General features: G+C 42.5%; 2 protein-coding genes across 2 annotated transcripts; both read left to right on the top strand.

The window, feature by feature from the left end:
* Positions 1–3,720: 3,720 nt before the first annotated feature.
* Positions 3,721–5,055, top strand: LOC311242620 (peptidyl-prolyl cis-trans isomerase-like 4; the record flags this gene model as incomplete). Its single annotated transcript, XM_084331613.1, has 1 exon — positions 3,721–5,055. The coding sequence occupies one exon, from the start codon at positions 3,721–3,723 to the stop codon at positions 5,053–5,055; it is 1,335 nt and encodes a 444-aa protein (XP_084187739.1).
* Positions 5,056–10,332: 5,277 nt separating this feature from the next.
* On the top strand, positions 10,333–11,667 carry LOC311242301 (peptidyl-prolyl cis-trans isomerase-like 4; the record flags this gene model as incomplete). Its single annotated transcript, XM_084331243.1, has 1 exon — positions 10,333–11,667. The coding sequence occupies one exon, from the start codon at positions 10,333–10,335 to the stop codon at positions 11,665–11,667; it is 1,335 nt and encodes a 444-aa protein (XP_084187369.1).
* Positions 11,668–18,981: the final 7,314 nt, after the last annotated feature.

The raw sequence follows: 18,981 nt of genomic DNA, 5'->3' as shown, positions 1-18,981 counted from the left end.
ATTTTACAGTTGGTCAAACTACACCTCAAGTGAGAAATAGTTTCTTTACTGATCATTTGAAAATGGTAACATTAGCAAAGGCAAAACAGTAGCGTACATTTGACTGAAATAAAAATATTACATAGAATAATATAGCTGTATAGTTTGAATACTTCAGAAGTATTTAGACATGGTCCTCAAAATGAATGGACGGCAAATAGTGGTGTTGACGGCAGACAACAGGGACAGCAGTGATTGCTAGCCTACTTGTAGATGCACTTACGTAGAGGTAACACTTTTAACATGTTCTACTAAAGTGAAATATCACTTATAAAAAGAAAAGGAAAAATTAGTTCACTCTGTGAGATGACAGTTTAGCTGTTGTGTCCCAATTTATTCCACCGGGTGGCGCATTTTACTTGGAGTAGAGTACCTCGTTTTCCCCACATTCGTTCAGAACAGAAGGACCGTTCCAGTAACTTACACCGAATCTGTGACTGTCAGGTAGCGACAGGTGGTAGCTAGACAGTCACTTCTCATATCATATTTTCTAATATATTGTAATTTCCCGGAAATTTCTACCATAAATATAATCGTGAAATCTAGTTTGCTTGTAATTGAGATAAAGTTAACATCTGTTAAGTATGTTTACATGAATTGTTTTAAAATCCCAATAATGTGGGTTCACCAGACCCATGCACATTGGGTGAGTATAACAAAAACGTGAACACAAGGGCTAAGGACGACTAACTGTCATTTGTTGTTGATGGATTTACCAGTAATGTTAAGCAAGTTAGTTGGTTAGTTGACCAAACATCAGTTTCTAGAAGAATGAAGGACATGGATTTAGTTTTATTTAATCTTTTTCTCGAGAGTGGAATAGCGCAAAATGGAAATGTGACCATGTCACATAATAAATCAAGTCAAGTGCTCCTTGCTAGCTGATGTAGTCGGCCTAGTATCATACTTATTCCTGTTATGTAGAGGGTGGGGATATCAATTTAAAATTATATATTGATGAATTGAAAATGGGAGACCCTGATGTAAACAAGACAAACGTCTTTCTCTGGTCTGCATCCCCTTAACAATTGTGTATTGAGCCGTACTGTATTGTACCCATTCTGCAATCTGTTAAATAAAGTTTTCATTCATTCATTCCAACTCTTAATTTCCGATACCGATATCAACCGGTACCGATATATAATTTATTTAAAAAAAAATGAACCGATACCGATAATTTCCGATATTATATTTTAATGCCAATATCGGCCGATAATATCGGTAGGCCGATAATATCGGACATCCCTAGTTAAAACTCAGATGTACCTCAGCCTGCCATCTCCTCTGCCTCCCCCAAGAGACATTCCAACCCTGCCTCAAAACCCATCTCTTCTCCATGGCCTAAACATCCACAGAGCTTTTAGAAAGGTATGGAATAAAAATATTGCCCCCCCCCCCCAAAAAGGATTCATTAACTCAATCAGCGCCGGAGCGATATGCGTGATGTGTGGTTAAAAGGCCAGCGTTCTAAAGTATAGGAATACGTGGTGGTGTTTGCGGGGCTATAACTATATTCTATATTATAGCTATGGATACAATACTATGGCCCATTTGACATTGAGTATCTATCGTTCAATATGTGAAAAATAAAACAAAAATTCATCCATACATTCCCGTTTTATACCGTGGTGAATATAAGTATGGTTTTAGAGCGCTCTAAGGTAATTCCTGGGAGGCTGGTAATAGCCCGCAACGTGTATTATACTAAATGCATTGGCGTTCCGTCCCTACACACGCTACAATTAAAAAATCAAATGCATATGATAGGTATTATGTTCCATCATGAATGTATGAAAGGGTGGGGGGGGGTCGTTTTTTTATGCTTTGATCGTCACCAACGGAATACGTTATGGACTAACGTTACACACATACGCTCGGATCGCAATGAAGACATTCTTGGATCAACGCAAGATTGATATCATATAGCCCTTACCTTGACTAGGATGTATCCCAAAAAGAATATTCCAATTATCTGATCGCCATTCCATTGATGTCCATCGTGTCGCCAACATAATCCACCACAAAAACATGGATTGGGAGTATTTGATTCTTCTCAATCCGAGCGTTATAACCGCTCGTCTTGCCCGCTAGAAAAAGACCCGACCCGGACCATTATAATCGACGCACAGCCCAAGACACAAGGTTTCAAAGGGTGCTCAATACCGCCACCTAGTAGGATGCGGCCGGTATTGCACTTTTGCAATCTCAGACTCATTCCCTATCATAACACCAGGCTCCCTGGATGGATAATGAATGGAAATATCGAATAAAAGAAATAACGATGAAAACCTGACTTTTCTTGGGTTTGGCGCTCAAGCGTCAGCGAGTTAACCCGACTTATCTCGGGTCTGGCGTCCAATGAGTTAATTTGTTATATTATGTTGTTGTTTACATGTTGCATGCATTGGGAGGTGTAGTCTGACGTCACTGGTTGTTCAACCCGTATTGGGATTTATCATTGGGAAAAAAATGAAGTGGTTATAGTGTAACAGAGTATTTTCTGTTTCCCAAATAATAGATTTGTATCAAACTGGTGAACTACACGCCTGTAGCCCCTAAAGCTGCTAAAATACACATTTTGTTCACTGTTTTGTTTCTAGAAGTAGAGCAGGTTGGAAACCCTAAGTATTACTCTCCCCAAAACCAAGACTTCTCCCCAAGCAGAAACAATTTATGAGTAACGCATACCTACTCCCATTATGGGCGGTAAGTGTGTACACAAAGTTAAAACACATTCTCTCCTCAAGTAGATTTTTTTGGGTTATCAATGAATACATTTGTTTACATGTATTAACTCTAGAATTGCCACAGTTATCTACAATAGCAACGATAAAGAAGTGCCAACCACATATTATTATAATAATTCATCCAGTTTTCTTTTAAGTGTTTTGGTTAATCAGAGTGTTTACCAATCATATATTATCGTTTTTTTTTTCAAGTGTTATTTTTGATTACATCACTAACAAAATAATAAAAGAAAAAATACTAATTGAATCAGATTAATCACTTTATTCAAATTGAGGATTTAGTTTGAGGATATAAAAAAATATATAAAAAATAATAATAAAAAAATATACAATTATTATTTTTATTATTATTATTTTTATTAAAAACGAAGGTTCGAACGTCCGTTCGAAAAACCCTGACGAAGTTTGAATCACTTTATTCAAATTGAGGATTTAGTTTGAGGATATAATAATAAAATTTAAAAACAAGTATAATTTTTTTTATTTTTTTTAAATTTTTTAATTAAAAACGAAGGTTAGAACATCCGTTCGAAGAACCCTGACGAAGTTTGAATCCCAAAAACAAGCTTCGGGGACAGCCTTACCAAACATTATTTATATTATTTAAATGATTGTTCCGTTGTGATGTCACAGTATGATGTCATAATAGAACATTCTAGAACATTTGTGATGTCACAATATGATGTCATAATAGAACATTCTAGAACATTTGTGATGTCACAATATGATGTCATAATAGAACATCCTAGAACATTTGTGATGTCACAGTATGATGTCATAATAGAACATTCTAGAACATTAGTGATGTCACAGTGTGATGTCATAATAGAACATCCTAGAACATTTGTGATGTCACAGTATGATGTCATAATAGAACATTCTAGAACATTTGTGTCTCTATAGATACTCACTATACTAACTCATTATTACCATCATGGCGGTGCTCCTCGAAACAACGTTGGGTGACATTGTCATTGATTTGTTTTCAGATGAAAGGCCTAAAACTTCCCTGAATTTTCTGAAGTTATGCAAAATAAAATACTACAACTACTGTCTCTTCCACAATGTTCAGAGAAACTTCATGGTGCAAACTGGAGACCCTACGGGATCAGGCCGTGGTGGAGTGTCCATCTATGCCAAACTCTATGGGGACCAGGCTCGCTTCTTTGACGCAGAGAAAGCGCCACGCATCAAACACAGAAAGAAGGGGATTGTGTCCATGGTGAATAATGGAAGCGACCAGCACGGCTCCCAATTCCTCATCACCACAGGAGATAATCTCGACTACCTGGATGGGGTCCACACTGTGTTTGGGGAGGTGTCGGAGGGCATGGACATCTTGGCCATGATCAATGAGACCTTCGTCGACAATGACTTCATCCCTTTTCAGGATATCAGGATCAACCACACTGTGATACTGGACGACCCGTTTGATGATCCTCTGGACCTGCCGGTGCCTGAGCGCTCCCCTGAGCCTACCAAGGAGCAGCTAGATAGCGGCCGAATCGGAGCTGACGAAGCAATAAACGACCTGGAGGGCAAAGAGGCGGAGGAGCTGGATGAGCTGCTGAAGGAGAAGGAGGCCAAGACTCAGGCCATTCTGCTGGAGATGGTGGGTGACCTCCCTGACGCAGAAGTGAAGCCACCAGAGAATGTTCTGTTTGTGTGTAAGCTGAACCCAGTGACTACAGATGAGGACCTGGAAATTATCTTCTCCCGTTTTGGAGCCATAAAATGCTGTGAGATCATCAGGGACTCGAAGTCTGGAGAATCCCTCTGCTATGCTTTTGTTGAGTTTGAAAAGGAAGAAGACTGCGAAAAAGCCTTCTTCAAAATGGACAATGTGCTCATTGATGATCACCGCATACACGTGGACTTCAGCCAGTCTATCTCAAAGATCAAATGGAAAGGAAAGGGTGGGAAGTATAGCAAGGACGACTTCAAGGCCTTGGAAAAAGATGTAAACAGCCGGTCCAAGCTGGCCATCAAGGATAAAGTCAAACCAAAACCAGACGGCAAGTATGACCTACTTATAGAGGAAGAGGAAGAAGGGACAAGCCACCGTCAGGCCGAGAGGAAACACAAAGACAAGAAGCGCCATCACTCGGATGACGAGGACGGCAGGAAGTCTAAAAAATCCAAGGACCGCGAGGAAAGCAGGCGAGAGAAAAAGGTGGCCCACCACCGTTCCCGCTCTCGCTCCCGGGACAGAGAAAGGGACAGAGACGGTCACCACAAGCACAGCAAGTCCCGGGACAAGCACCGCTAGGATATGGGGAGGACATGCAGCATAGGTCCCCGGCCGGATTCGAACCCGGACACTGCGATTACACTGCGAGCGCAGCTACGTGGTGCGCCACCATGGCGCCCCTCCTCATTCACTTCTATTCATTTTGAGGACCAAATATACTGCCCTGCAGAACCTAACCGCAGTAACTACGCAAACAGTGAAATTGAGAAAAATGGCTTTAAAGTTCTTTGACTATCCAGCCAAATGTGTTGTTGGTATATTAGGGGAAGTGGACTGATTGAACATGTATTAATGAAGTAATATGTATGGCCACAGATTTGACATATGACCCCAAAAATACAGATATGTCTTTGGATTTCCTTAAATAGCTATACAGGTAATGCAAAAGATAAGTGTAATAACAACAATGTTTTCACAGAGCTTTCTTTGTGTGTTCAGTATAACTATTTTTATATTTATTTCGCAGCACCTCTTGAGTCGGACTCTAACGTTACTATTCGCTTGCTAGCTATAGCTGCTAGCGTAGGTTATGTTGGTTACTGTCCTATTGTATTTATGTATATATGTTTTGACGTTTTTGATGTTTGATGTCTGTTTCATGTCTATATAACCAGTGCTCAACATCTGTACCGAAATCAATTACCACCAACCATCGTTGTGTGGCATTAAAGTATCTTGTATCTTGTATCTTGTAACATTAACGTTATTGATACCTTTTTCGTTTTTATTAGGGCTGTCAAAGTTAACATGTTAATAACGCATTAATACACATGCATATTAACGCCACATTTTCTGATGCATAATGCACATACAAAAGATACATTCAGTCATATCAGTGCATATATCAAGACAAATAAATGGCATAATGTTTTGGTGACAAAAATTTGAGTAAATTTGAACTACTGACATGCATTTCTTGTATGTATGTATATGCCCCTCTTTGTAGCCTGTGTTAGTCCCTTTTCAATGCAAGTTTCATCATTGTTTTTCCTCTGGATAATGCCATTTCATTCAGGTGTGAGTGAGATTATGTAGACTGGTGATCAATGAGTGCCAAATAAGGGTGGGTAGAATCCGGGTACAATTCGGATGCAGGCCACAGTATGGGGAAAACAGATACAGAGTGCAGTAACTACATTTACTGTGGTTTGCCTTGGTTTTGAGTGTGATTTTGTAGTTACTGTAATTCTTTACCCTTTTTCTCTAAAACAGAACAAGATTGAACTCTGAAACTTTATCACAAGATAAAAAACATGAGAAGTTAAACATTTAATTTATAACTCAATTTGAAAGAAATTGTAGTTACTGCGGTTAGCTTCAGCAGGGCAGTATGAATATCATACTTCTGAAGTATAAACAAACTACTGCTGTGCAGATTGAGTCAAAGGAATTTGTTTGTTTGGGCATTGATGTGTCTTTACAGATGTATTAGCTTTGAAAAATAAATTGCAGATTGTGTCAATGTGTTGTAGGTTTGAGTGTGCTGTGCGGTGTAACTTGTAATGTGTGGGGAGTGGTTACATTTGCTGCCTTTCTGGATGAAAGATTCTAAACATTCTGTGAACATTTTACAGTTGGTCAAACTACACCTCAAGTGAGAAATAGTTTCTTTACTGATCATTTGAAAATGGTAACATTAGCATAGGCAAAACAGTAGCGTACATTTGACTGAAATAAAAATATTACATAGAATAATATAGCTGTATAGTTTGAATACTTCAGAAGTATTTAGACATGGTCCTCAAAATTAATGGACGGCAAATAGTGGTGTTGACGGCAGACAACAGGGACAGCAGTGATTGCTAGCCTACTTGTAGATGCACTTACGTAGAGGTAACACTTTTAACATGTTCTACTAAAGTGAAATATCACTTATAAAAAGAAAAGGAAAAATTTGTTCACTCTGTGCGATGACAGTTTAGCTGTTGTGTCCCAATTTATTCCACCGGGTGGCGCATTTTACTTGGAGTAGAGTACCTCGTTTTCCCCACATTCGTTCAGAACAGAAGGACCGTTCCAGTAACTTACACCGAATCTGTGACTGTCAGGTAGCGACAGGTGGTAGCTAGACAGTCACTTCTCATATCATATTTTCTAATATATTGTAATTTCCCGGCAATTTCTACCATAAATATAATCGTGGAATCTAGTTTGCTTGTAATTGAGATAAAGTTAACATCTGTTAAGTATGTTTACATGAATTGTTTTAAAATCCCAATAATGTGGGTTCACCAGACCCATGCACATTGGGTGAGTATAACAAAAACGTGAACACAAGGGCTAAGGACGACTAACTGTCATTTGTTGTTGATTGATTTACCAGTAATGTTAAGCAAGTTAGTTGGTTAGTTGACCAAACATCAGTTTCTAGAAGAATGAAGGACATGGATTTAGTTTTTTTTTATCTTTTTCTCGAGAGTGGAATAGCGCAAAATGGAAATGTGACCATGTCACATAATAAATCAAGTCAAGTGCTCCTTGCTAGCTGATGTAGTCGGCCTAGTATCATACTTATTCCTGTTATGTAGAGGGTGGGGATATCAATTTAAAATTATATATTGATGAATTGAAAATGGGAGACCCTGATGTAAACAAGACAAATGTCTTTCTCTGGTCTGCATCCCCTTAACAATTGTGTATTGAGCCGTACTGTATTGTACCCATTCTGCAATCTGTTAAATAAAGTTTTCATTCATTCATTCCAACTCTTAATTTCCGATACCGATATCAACCGGTACCGATATATAATTTATTTAAAAAAAAATTAACCGATACCGATAATTTCCGATATTATATTTTAATGCCAATATCGGCCGATAATATCGGTAGGCCGATAATATCGGACATCCCTAGTTAAAACTCAGATGTACCTCAGCCTGCCATCTCCTCTGCCTCCCCCAAGAGACATTCCAACCCTGCCTCAAAACCCATCTCTTCTCCATGGCCTAAACATCCACAGAGCTTTTAGAAAGGTATGGAATAAAAATATTGCCCCCCCCCCCAAAAAGGATTCATTAACTCAATCAGCGCCGGAGCGATATGCGTGATGTGTGGTTAAAAGGCCAGCGTTCTAAAGTATAGGAATACGTGGCGGTGTTTGCGGGGCTATAACTATATTCTATATTATAGCTATGGATACAATACTATGGCCCATTTGACATTGAGTATCTATCGTTCAATATGTGAAAAATAAAACAAAAATTCATCCATACATTCCCGTTTTATACCGTGGTGAATATAAGTATGGTTTTAGAGCGCTCGAAGGTAATTCCTGGGAGGCTGGTAATAGCCTGCAACGTGTATTATACTAAATGCATTGGCATTCCGTCCCTACACACGCTACAATTAAAAAATCAAATGCATATGATAGGTATTATGTTCCATCATGAATGCATGGGTGGGGGGGGGGGGTCGTTTATTTATGCTTTGATCGTCACCAACGGAATACGTTATGGACTAACGTTACACACATACGCTCGGATCGCAATGAAGACATTCTTGGATCAACGCAAGATTGATATCATATAGCCCTTACCTTGACTAGGATGTATCCCAAAAAGAATATTCCAATTATCTGATCGGCATTCCATTGATGTCCATCGTGTCGCCAACATAATCCACCACAAAAACATGGATTGGGAGTATTTGATTCTTCTCAATCCGAGCGTTATAACCGCTCGTCTTGCCCGCTAGAAAAAGAGCCGACCCGGACCATTATAATCGACGCACAGCCCAAGACACAAGGTTTCAAAGGGTGCTCAATACTGCCACCTAGTAGGATGCGGCCGGTATTGCACTTTTGCAATCTCAGACTCATTCCCTATCATAACACCAGGCTCCCTGGATGGATAATGAATGGAAATATCGAATAAAAGAAATAACGATGAAAACCTGACTTTTCTTGGGTTTGGCGCTCAAGCGTCAGCGAGTTAACCCGACTTATCTCGGGTCTGGCGTCCAATGAGTTAATTTGTTATATTATGTTGTTGTTTACATGTTGCATGCATAGGGAGGTGTAGTCTGACGTCACTGGTTGTTCAACCCGTATTGGGATTTATCATTGGGAAAAAAATGAAGTGGTTATAGTGTAACAGAGTATTTTCTGTTTCCCAAATAATAGATTTGTATCAAACTGGTGAACTACACGCCTGTAGCCCCTAAAGCTGCTAAAATACACATTTTGTTCACTGTTTTGTTTCTAGAAGTAGAGCAGGTTGGAAACCCTAAGTATTACTCTCCCCAAAACCAAGACTTCTCCCCAAGCAGAAACAATTTATGAGTAACGCATACCTACTCCCATTATGGGCGGTAAGTGTGTACACAAAGTTAAAACACATTCTCTCCTCAAGTAGATTTTTTTGGGTTATCAATGAATACATTTGTTTACATGTATTAACTCTAGAATTGCGACAGTTATCTACAATAGCAACGATAAAGAAGTGCCAACCACATATTATTATAATAATTCATCCAGTTTTCTTTTAAGTGTTTTGGTTAATCAGAGTGTTTACCAATCATATATTATCGGGTTTTTTTTCAAGTGTTATTTTTGATTACATCACTAACAAAATAATAAAAGAAAAAATACTAATTTAATCAGATTAATCACTTTATTCAAATTGAGGATTTAGTTTGAGGATATAAAAAAATATATAAAAAATAATAATAAAAAAATATACAATTATTATTTTTATTATTTTTTTTTTATTAAAAACGAAGGTTCGAACGTCCGTTCGAAAAACCCAGACGAAGTTTGAATCACTTTATTCAAATTGAGGATTTAGTTTGAGGATATAATAATAAAATTTAAAAACAAGTATACATTTTTTTATTTTTTTTAAACTTTTTAAATTAAAAACGAAGGTTAGAACATCCGTTCGAAGAACCCTGACGAAGTTTGAATCCCAAAAACAAGCTTCGGGGACAGCCTTACCAAACATTATTTATATTATTTAAATGATTGTTCCGTTGTGATGTCACAGTATGATGTCATAATAGAACATTCTAGAACATTTGTGATGTCACAATATGATGTCATAATAGAACATTCTAGAACATTTGTGATGTCACAATATGATGTCATAATAGAACATCCTAGAACATTTGTGATGTCACAGTATGATGTCATAATAGAACATTCTAGAACATTAGTGATGTCACAGTGTGATGTCATAATAGAACATCCTAGAACATTTGTGATGTCACAGTATGATGTCATAATAGAACATTCTAGAACATTTGTGTCTCTATATATACAGGCGGGGATACTCACTATACTAACTCATTATTACCATCATGGCGGTGCTCCTCGAAACAACGTTGGGTGACATTGTCATTGATTTGTTTTCAGATGAAAGGCCTAAAACTTCCCTGAATTTTCTGAAGTTATGCAAAATAAAATACTACAACTACTGTCTCTTCCACAATGTTCAGAGAAACTTCATGGTGCAAACTGGAGACCCTACGGGATCAGGCCGTGGTGGAGTGTCCATCTATGCCAAACTCTATGGGGACCAGGCTCGCTTCTTTGACGCAGAGAAAGCGCCACGCATCAAACACAGAAAGAAGGGGATTGTGTCCATGGTGAATAATGGAAGCGACCAGCACGGCTCCCAATTCCTCATCACCACAGGAGATAATCTCGACTACCTGGATGGGGTCCACACTGTGTTTGGGGAGGTGTCGGAGGGCATGGACATCTTGGCCATGATCAATGAGACCTTCGTCGACAATGACTTCATCCCTTTTCAGGATATCAGGATCAACCACACTGTGATACTGGACGACCCGTTTGACGATCCTCTGGACCTGCCGGTGCCTGAGCGCTCCCCTGAGCCTACCAAGGAGCAGCTAGATAGCGGCCGAATCGGAGCTGACGAAGCAATAAACGACCTGGAGGGCAAAGAGGCGGAGGAGCTGGATGAGCTGCTGAAGGAGAAGGAGGCCAAGACTCAGGCCATTCTGCTGGAGATGGTGGGTGACCTCCCTGACGCAGAAGTGAAGCCTCCAGAGAATGTTCTGTTTGTGTGTAAGCTGAACCCAGTGACTACAGATGAGGACCTGGAAATTATCTTCTCCCGTTTTGGAGCCATAAAATGCTGTGAGATCATCAGGGACTCGAAGTCTGGAGAATCCCTCTGCTATGCTTTTGTTGAGTTTGAAAAGGAAGAAGACTGCGAAAAAGCCTTCTTCAAAATGGACAATGTGCTCATTGATGATCACCGCATACACGTGGACTTCAGCCAGTCTATCTCAAAGATCAAATGGAAAGGAAAGGGTGGGAAGTATAGCAAGGACGACTTCAAGGCCTTGGAAAAAGATGTAAACAGCCGGTCCAAGCTGGCCATCAAGGATAAAGTCAAACCAAAACCAGACGGCAAGTCTGACCTACTTATAGAGGAAGAGGAAGAAGGGACAAGCCACCGTCAGGCCGAGAGGAAACACAAAGACAAGAAGCGCCATCACTCGGATGACGAGGACGGCAGGAAGTCTAAAAAACCCAAGGACCGCGAGGAAAGCAGGCGAGAGAAAAAGGTGGCCCACCACCGTTCCCGCTCTCGCTCCCGGGACAGAGAAAGGGACAGAGACGGTCACCACAAGCACAGCAAGTCCCGGGACAAGCACCGCTAGGATATGGGGAGGACATGCAGCATAGGTCCCCGGCCGGATTCGAACCCGGACACTGCGATTACACTGCGAGCGCAGCTACGTGGTGCGCCACCATGGCGCCCCTCCTCATTCACTTCTATTCATTTTGAGGACCAAATATACTGCCCTGCAGAACCTAACCGCAGTAACTACGCAAACAGTGAAATTGAGAAAAATGGCTTTAAAGTTCTTTGACTATCCAGCCAAATGTGTTGTTGGTATATTAGGGGAAGTGGACTGATTGAACATGTATTAATGAAGTAATATGTATGGCCACAGATTTGACATATGACCCCAAAAATACAGATATGCCTTTGGATTTCCTTAAATAGCTATACAGGTAATGCAAAAGATAAGTGTAATAACAACAATGTTTTCACAGAGCTTTCTTTGTGTGTATAACTATTAGTATAGTATAACTATTTTTATATTTATTTCGCAGCACCTCTTGAGTCGGACTCTAACGTTACTATTCGCTTGCTAGCTATAGCTGCTAGCGTAGGTTATGTTGGTTACTGTCCTATTGTATTTATGTATATATGTTTTGACGTTTTTGATGTTTGATGTCTGTTTCATGTCTATATAACCAGTGCTCAACATCTGTACCGAAATCAATTACCACCAACCATCGTTGTGTGGCATTAAAGTATCTTGTATCTTGTATCTTGTATCTTGTAACATTAACGTTATTGATACCTTTTTCGTTTTTATTAGGGCTGTCAAAGTTAACATGTTAATAACGCATTAATACAAATGCATATTAACGCCACATTTTCTGATGCATAATGCACATACAAAAGATACATTCAGTCATATCAGGGCATATATCAAGACAAATAAATGGCATAATGTTTTGGTGACAAACATTTGAGTAAATTTGAACTACTGACATGCATTTCTTGTATGTATGTATATGCCCCTCTTTGTAGCCTGTGTTAGTCCCTTTTCAATGCAAGTTTCATCATTGTTTTTCCTCTGGATAATGCCATTTCATTCAGGTGTGAGTGAGATTATGTAGACTGGTGATCAATGAGTGACAAATAAGGGTGGGTAGAATCCGGGTACAATTCGGATGCAGGCCACAGTATGGGGAAAACAGATACAGAGTGCAGTAACGTTAGGTTATGACTATAACCAAGTTCTGTTAACACTTAGTGAACGCTCAGCGTTCATTGAATATATCTCGCTTCAGCATATATACACTGAATAATTTCACAATGTACCTTTAAATGCCAGCATTCATCTGGCCACACCCCCACCCGCTTACCTATATAAGCAGGGATGGTGCCACACACTCATCTCCTTCCCAACAAATTTCATCACAATGAAAGATCAAGGGCCTGCAGCGGCGTCTAAACGCTGAGCGTTCACTAAGTGTTAACAGAACTTGGTTATAGTCATAACCTAACGTTCTGTATCACACTTAGCTCACGCTCAGCGTTCATTGCATAATAGGAGCTGAGCGGGAGCTAGAAGCTCGACAAATGTACCCTGCTGAGGCCCCGCACAACCATCAGACCAGAGAGGGCCGAGCCCCCCCGACCCACCCTAATGGAGGGCACCCCCCCCATTGGTGGCTTCACGGGAGGGCGACGGACCCGACCGTGCGAAGAGGCACTCAAGCAACTCAACACACAGGGTGAGCAGACCGTGGCTTGACCCCACGACTACACACACGCACAACCTGCATGCCACCCGGGAACGAACGGAGGGAAACAACCTCGTTACTGCCCCCAGAATCACGGGGTCAAGGGCAAACCCAACCCCGTGGCAAGGCCGTAGCAGCGGAGCGCGAAGGAAGACCCAGACCCACCAAAAGGACTGGACTCCCTGGAATGGGGGCCCGGAGAAGTTCATGATGCCAGCATCAAGACCCCACCAGGTGGGCACGTAGTGCCCCGCCCCCCACATCGCCAGCGTATTCGGACAAAGGCCCCTCAGCCGAGCGGGCCCTGTCCCCCCAATAGTACACCGCCTGGCACACTGACCCTGCAACAGGCAGTCAGCATGGCCGTAAGCACACAAAAAAGGTTAACCAACGGAAGCAGGCAGCGCACCGGGGAAAAACCAGGCAACAGGCTATTAACCCTAGCCTGGAGACTGCGGACGAGACAGGCGCCAGAGGGGACATCTGAACACAGCCGCCCCGGCGGAAGGAGCGGAAGCTGGCGGTGTTGCATGACCAAGCCTCCATTTAAAAACCCCCACCCAGAGGGGTTGAGGCAGAGAAGGCTGACACGATTGGCAGACGTCATGAACGTGCAGGGGCACCCTCAAACGGTGAACCCGGGAGTTGACACTGCTCCAACACACCAGGGAATCAACCACCTTGGCGTTACCCAATGCGGTGGTTGTTCCTATAACCCCTCAAGAAAAAACTCCAAAACACACCTGCGGGTATACACCGGCTATACCGCAGTACAAGTGTTTCAGTTTTTCAAAAAAGGGTTAACCCAGGCCTACGGGTCGACGAAACATTACCTCGGACCGGGCCTGGCGATACGGGAAGCACAGGGTCACCAGAGGAGGTCAAAGACCACCCCAACAGGCCCCTCTTCGCCATGCGTGAGAGAGGAGCGAAAAAGAATGGAGAACCAGCCCCTAAGCACACCGTACTTGGTATTCCCAGGCGGTCTCCCAACCAAGTACTAACCAGGACCAACCTGTGTAGCGGCCGAGATCCGACGAGATCGAGCGCGTACAGGTTGGCATGGCCGTAAGCCATTACGACAGTGCTGAGTAAAAAACGTACCCAACCAGGGTCTCCATACCGCTTAACCCTGTGACACCCGGACCGACCTGGCATTTTTCCCCCTGAAAAAAGCCCAAGTCCCTCAGGGTACCAGAACAGCAGATCTGCATCCCCGGTGGACAACGGGTTCAACTGATCCGGACCAGCGTGACCAGAACCAGTCCCGTGCCCTAACCACGCCGACATGCCTACTCCAGGAGAAAGGGCAGATATGCGTGTCGATCTTAACATGAAAAGAAGGCGCCACCCAGACGTTCGGGCGAACCGCGCCTGGTGGCCCACCCCAAGGGCGTGAGACCCCTCTACATATGTACAGATCCATTCCGTCATCATCCCCCAGACATGAACGAGAATCCGTCGATAACCAACCCAGGATGTGGGATGTGGTCGTCGGAAGAGGAAAAACCCCCATCTCAGTTGCTTTATAAAAACGCCGTTTTAACCTCAAGCAACCAAGGCGTGCCAGTCAGTCGCCTGTTTACAGCGAGCTAGCACTATACGTGTGTCGGGACACACCCCCATCAATGAACAGACTATTTAGACCTGTCATTGAATCCGCAAGGCTCCCAGGGGAACGACAAGAGGGGTGTGACACTTCCTAACTCCAACACTTTTTGAATAGAAAAGAAGGAAGCACCAACAGTATGTATCCCAGTCTACACAGCCGGGGGTACATTTTTTTCAAATTTTTTACATCCCACCACCCTCCCATAGGAAGGAGACGGGGATCCCCAGAGAGACTTCCCACGCGAGCTGTACAGATTGAAAAGAATATATTGCACCTTGAGCCATGTAAAAAATTGGTTTTAGGGCTCTCCGGGGAAGAGGCACTGAACCCATACACACTCAATAATCGAATTGAATCGAATACATACACAATAGAATAGGACACCTCCTAGAGGGTCCACTCACTTTGACAATCTGAGGAGGAAGGCTCTGTACTCTGATGGAGGCTCCCTCACATGGAAGGAGGAGTCCGAACTCACAGAAGGCCCGAATAGGCGCTTGGTGAGGAGGAGCCCTGACCACCCCCCCGAAACAGATCCATCACATGGACCTGAACAGCACACGGAAGTCCTACCAACAGAGACGCGCACGGTGACGTACTCTATGGCGGGGGAATTTCTGCGGTGCACACGCCCAATATTCCAGGCCGTGGGACCAGGAAACTCCCTCCCCCCCCCCCCCCCCCCCACCCCGTAACGTGCCGAACCGCAACGTGACAGGAACCTTGAAGGACAGGGGGTGTACCCCTGACCGACAGAAACAAGGGGGATAGGAAAGGTTACTAGTTCACCCCTTTACGACCCCACACCCATGATACAATGTAATGACAAAAAGAGAATATGACACAGTCATAGTCAGCTCTATGAAGCGTTTGACAGCTTCACACAGCGCATGAGCTAACCTGCTATCTGATTTTTACTAAGGAAAAAACACAGAATAGAGAGGGCTCTCTAAGAGCCCCGGTCCAACATACACATGTGCTTCTGTGGCCAGTCCAACCCAGTTGTAGGTCACATGACACACACAACCCATCATCACCTACAAAAAATGGCAAAAACACTACAGAGGAACGCCGTTTTTCATAATGAGAGAATACATAATTCTCGATTAGTATCGGCCACAGGCCTTGCTAAGCACACACGACAGCAACCAAACAATCTTTTCTTTTAAGAAAATAAAGTTTCTCCAGCAGTTTTAGCACAACCTCAGCAATCAAGCTAAGGGTTACATCGCATCCCTACCACACAAAAGACACCATGTAGTGCAACAACATGTCTGATAGGAGGATGAAAAAGTCCCCAGGGAACCGGGGGGAAACACAATCCTCTTATTTTACCCTTAATACGGCCAGTTAAAACAGGAAAACCTGTTAATATGTGAACACACTGTTCATTGTCATCACAGGCTGAGAAAAGAACATTCTTTTACTCACTTGTCACTAAGCATAGCTTCATAGGTTAGTTACCTTAGTTGTGAGTACACGGTACATATAAACACACATGATGTTTCTCACACAACAACCAGATCATTTTAACATCTGTAACAACCAGATTTGCACGGAGAAGCTAACTGCCAGTGACAAAGACAGTTCACACATAACTCGCGTCGTATCCTAAATGCATTGCAGCAACACACGTTTTGGAAAAACATCGTTATTCACAAAACATTTAGAAAGGTAAAACCAGAAGACGTGTTATAAGGTCTGGTCAAACCTTGTCCTACCCGGAACGTAGATCAGCGAAGTGCAGTCTCAAGACACCGTAGAAACACAGCCATCCCGTGTTGTTTGATCCGGGTAGCGTCGCCGCTCTACCCGTCGCAACGGTCCCTTTGTTGACGCAATCCTTGCCGTCCTGGCTCAGGGCAGGGTCGACGAACATCCCCTGTCAAAGATGACGTCGTAGTCAAGAGTGTAAAACATGTTATAATCAAAGCACGTTCAACAGAGTAGCATTAAGCTAACGGCCGCTCCAACCGTCGGTCGCTATTACCACTGCTCGCGAGACGCCGAGCGAACGGCGCACGCGACCAGAGGGGAGCTCACGGCAGCGCGCGAGTAGCCGAAGCTACCTCGCGCTGGCCTTGTCCGATAGCAACAAGCTAACGTTTCCTAGTGATCACAACAGCTAGCGCCGCAGCTAACAGCTGACTGGCTAACAGTAGGCCCAACCTCTGTAGGCCACGCAGTGATCCCAGCAGGCTAACGCCGCAGCTAACAGCTGACTGGCTAACCGTAAGCTAAGCAGCTATCACCTGAACTTGTACACAATGATATAACACTCACCCAGACAGGCCGTCGTTCTGAAACCCTCCTCACTTTTTAAGAGAAAAGAGAAACAAGATGTCAACACAGCTTTACAACGGTGATTTTACCAACACCCGACGGAATCAGCACAATACCAAACTGGCCTGTGTAGCTGACTTGAACATGGATCTTCCGCTATCGAACATCCATGCACATATCTCCTCGTGAAGGAATACTCTCATTTGGATATGAAAGAAGGGGCTACACGGTGACAGGGAGATACCCACTCGTCCAGAAAACACAGGGATCACCAGTGTTAATGGTCGCGGCCCACTAGTTAAAACTACAATGGTCTTCAGACCAAGGTCTTCTGTCGCCTAGGTGGCTGAACAAAGGACCCTAGCCTGGGGCCGGTTTTCATAAACATTGTCAAGTAGCCCCCATAGCACTAACAGACAAGTGAAGCCTGCCAGCGACAGTACTCACCCAACCTGAAACCCACCGCTTCTCACAACAGTGGCGTGTCCCACAGTTCAGCTGTGGCCTGAAAGGTTTCACCCCAACCAACACAGCAAGGAACTGCAGTTGAGAAGCATGCAGCGGCGTGCTCCCAATACGAAAACCGGTGGAGGGTTTTAGAATGATCACCATCTTCCAGACACTCCAGTGACGAAGACAACATCGCCGTATTTTCTCGAAAATAGTGAGAGAGAAAATAAAGATATGATGTCAACGTATCTCCTTGTTCTTCCTCTCCTCGTAAACATTGCTTTCCCAGCAATATCTTTCTCCACGTCAAGTGGGCATATAGCAACACGTTGCTTGTGATGAAATTTGAGAAGGAGATGAGTGTGTGGCACCATCCCTGCTTATATAGGTAAGCGGATGGGGGTGTGGCCAGATGAATGCTGGCATTTAAAGGTACATTGTGAAATTATTCAGTGTATATATGCTGAAGCGAGATATATGCAATGAACGCTGAGCGTGAGCTAAGTGTGATACAGAACTACATTTACTGTGGTTTGCCTTGGTTTTGAGTGTGATTTTGTAGTTACTGTAATTCTTTACCCTTTTTCTCTAAAACAGAACAAGATTGAACTCTGAAACTTTATCACAAGATAAAAAACATGAGAAGTTAAACATTTAATTTATAACTCAATTTGAAAGAAATTGTAGTTACTGCGGTTAGCTTCAGCAGGGCAGTATGAATATCATACTTCTGAAGTATAAACAAACTACTGCTGTGCAGATTGAGTCAAAGGAATTTGTTTGTTTGGGCATTGATGTGTCTTTACAGATGTATTAGCTTTGAAAAATAAATTGCAGATTGTGTCAATGTGTTGTAGGTTTGAGTGTGCTGTGCGGTGTAACTTGTAATGTGTGAGGAGTGGTTACATTTGCTGCCTTTCTGGATGAAAGATTCTAAACATTCTGTGAACATTTTACAGTTGGTCAAACTACACCTCAAGTGAGAAATAGTTTCTTTACTGATCATTTGAAAATGGTAACATTAGCAAAGGCAAAACAGTAGCGTACATTTGACTGAAATAAAAATATTACATAGAATAATATAGCTGTATAGTTTGAATACTTCAGAAGTATTTAGACATGGTCCTCAAAATTAATGGACGGCAAATAGTGGTGTTGACGGCAGACAACAGGGACAGCAGTGATTGCTAGCCTACTTGTAGATGCACTTACGTAGAGGTAACACTTTTAACATGTTCTACTAAAGTGAAATATCACTTATAAAAAGAAAAGGAAAAATTAGTTCACTTTGTGCGATGACAGT

The sequence above is a fragment of the Notolepis coatsorum genome (assembly GCF_963971535.1).
Source record: "Notolepis coatsorum genome assembly, chromosome: 16".
NCBI classification, from domain to species: domain Eukaryota; kingdom Metazoa; phylum Chordata; class Actinopteri; order Aulopiformes; family Paralepididae; genus Notolepis; species Notolepis coatsorum.
Note: the sequence above shows the minus strand (reverse complement) of the source record. Positions and strands in the feature narration are given on the sequence as shown.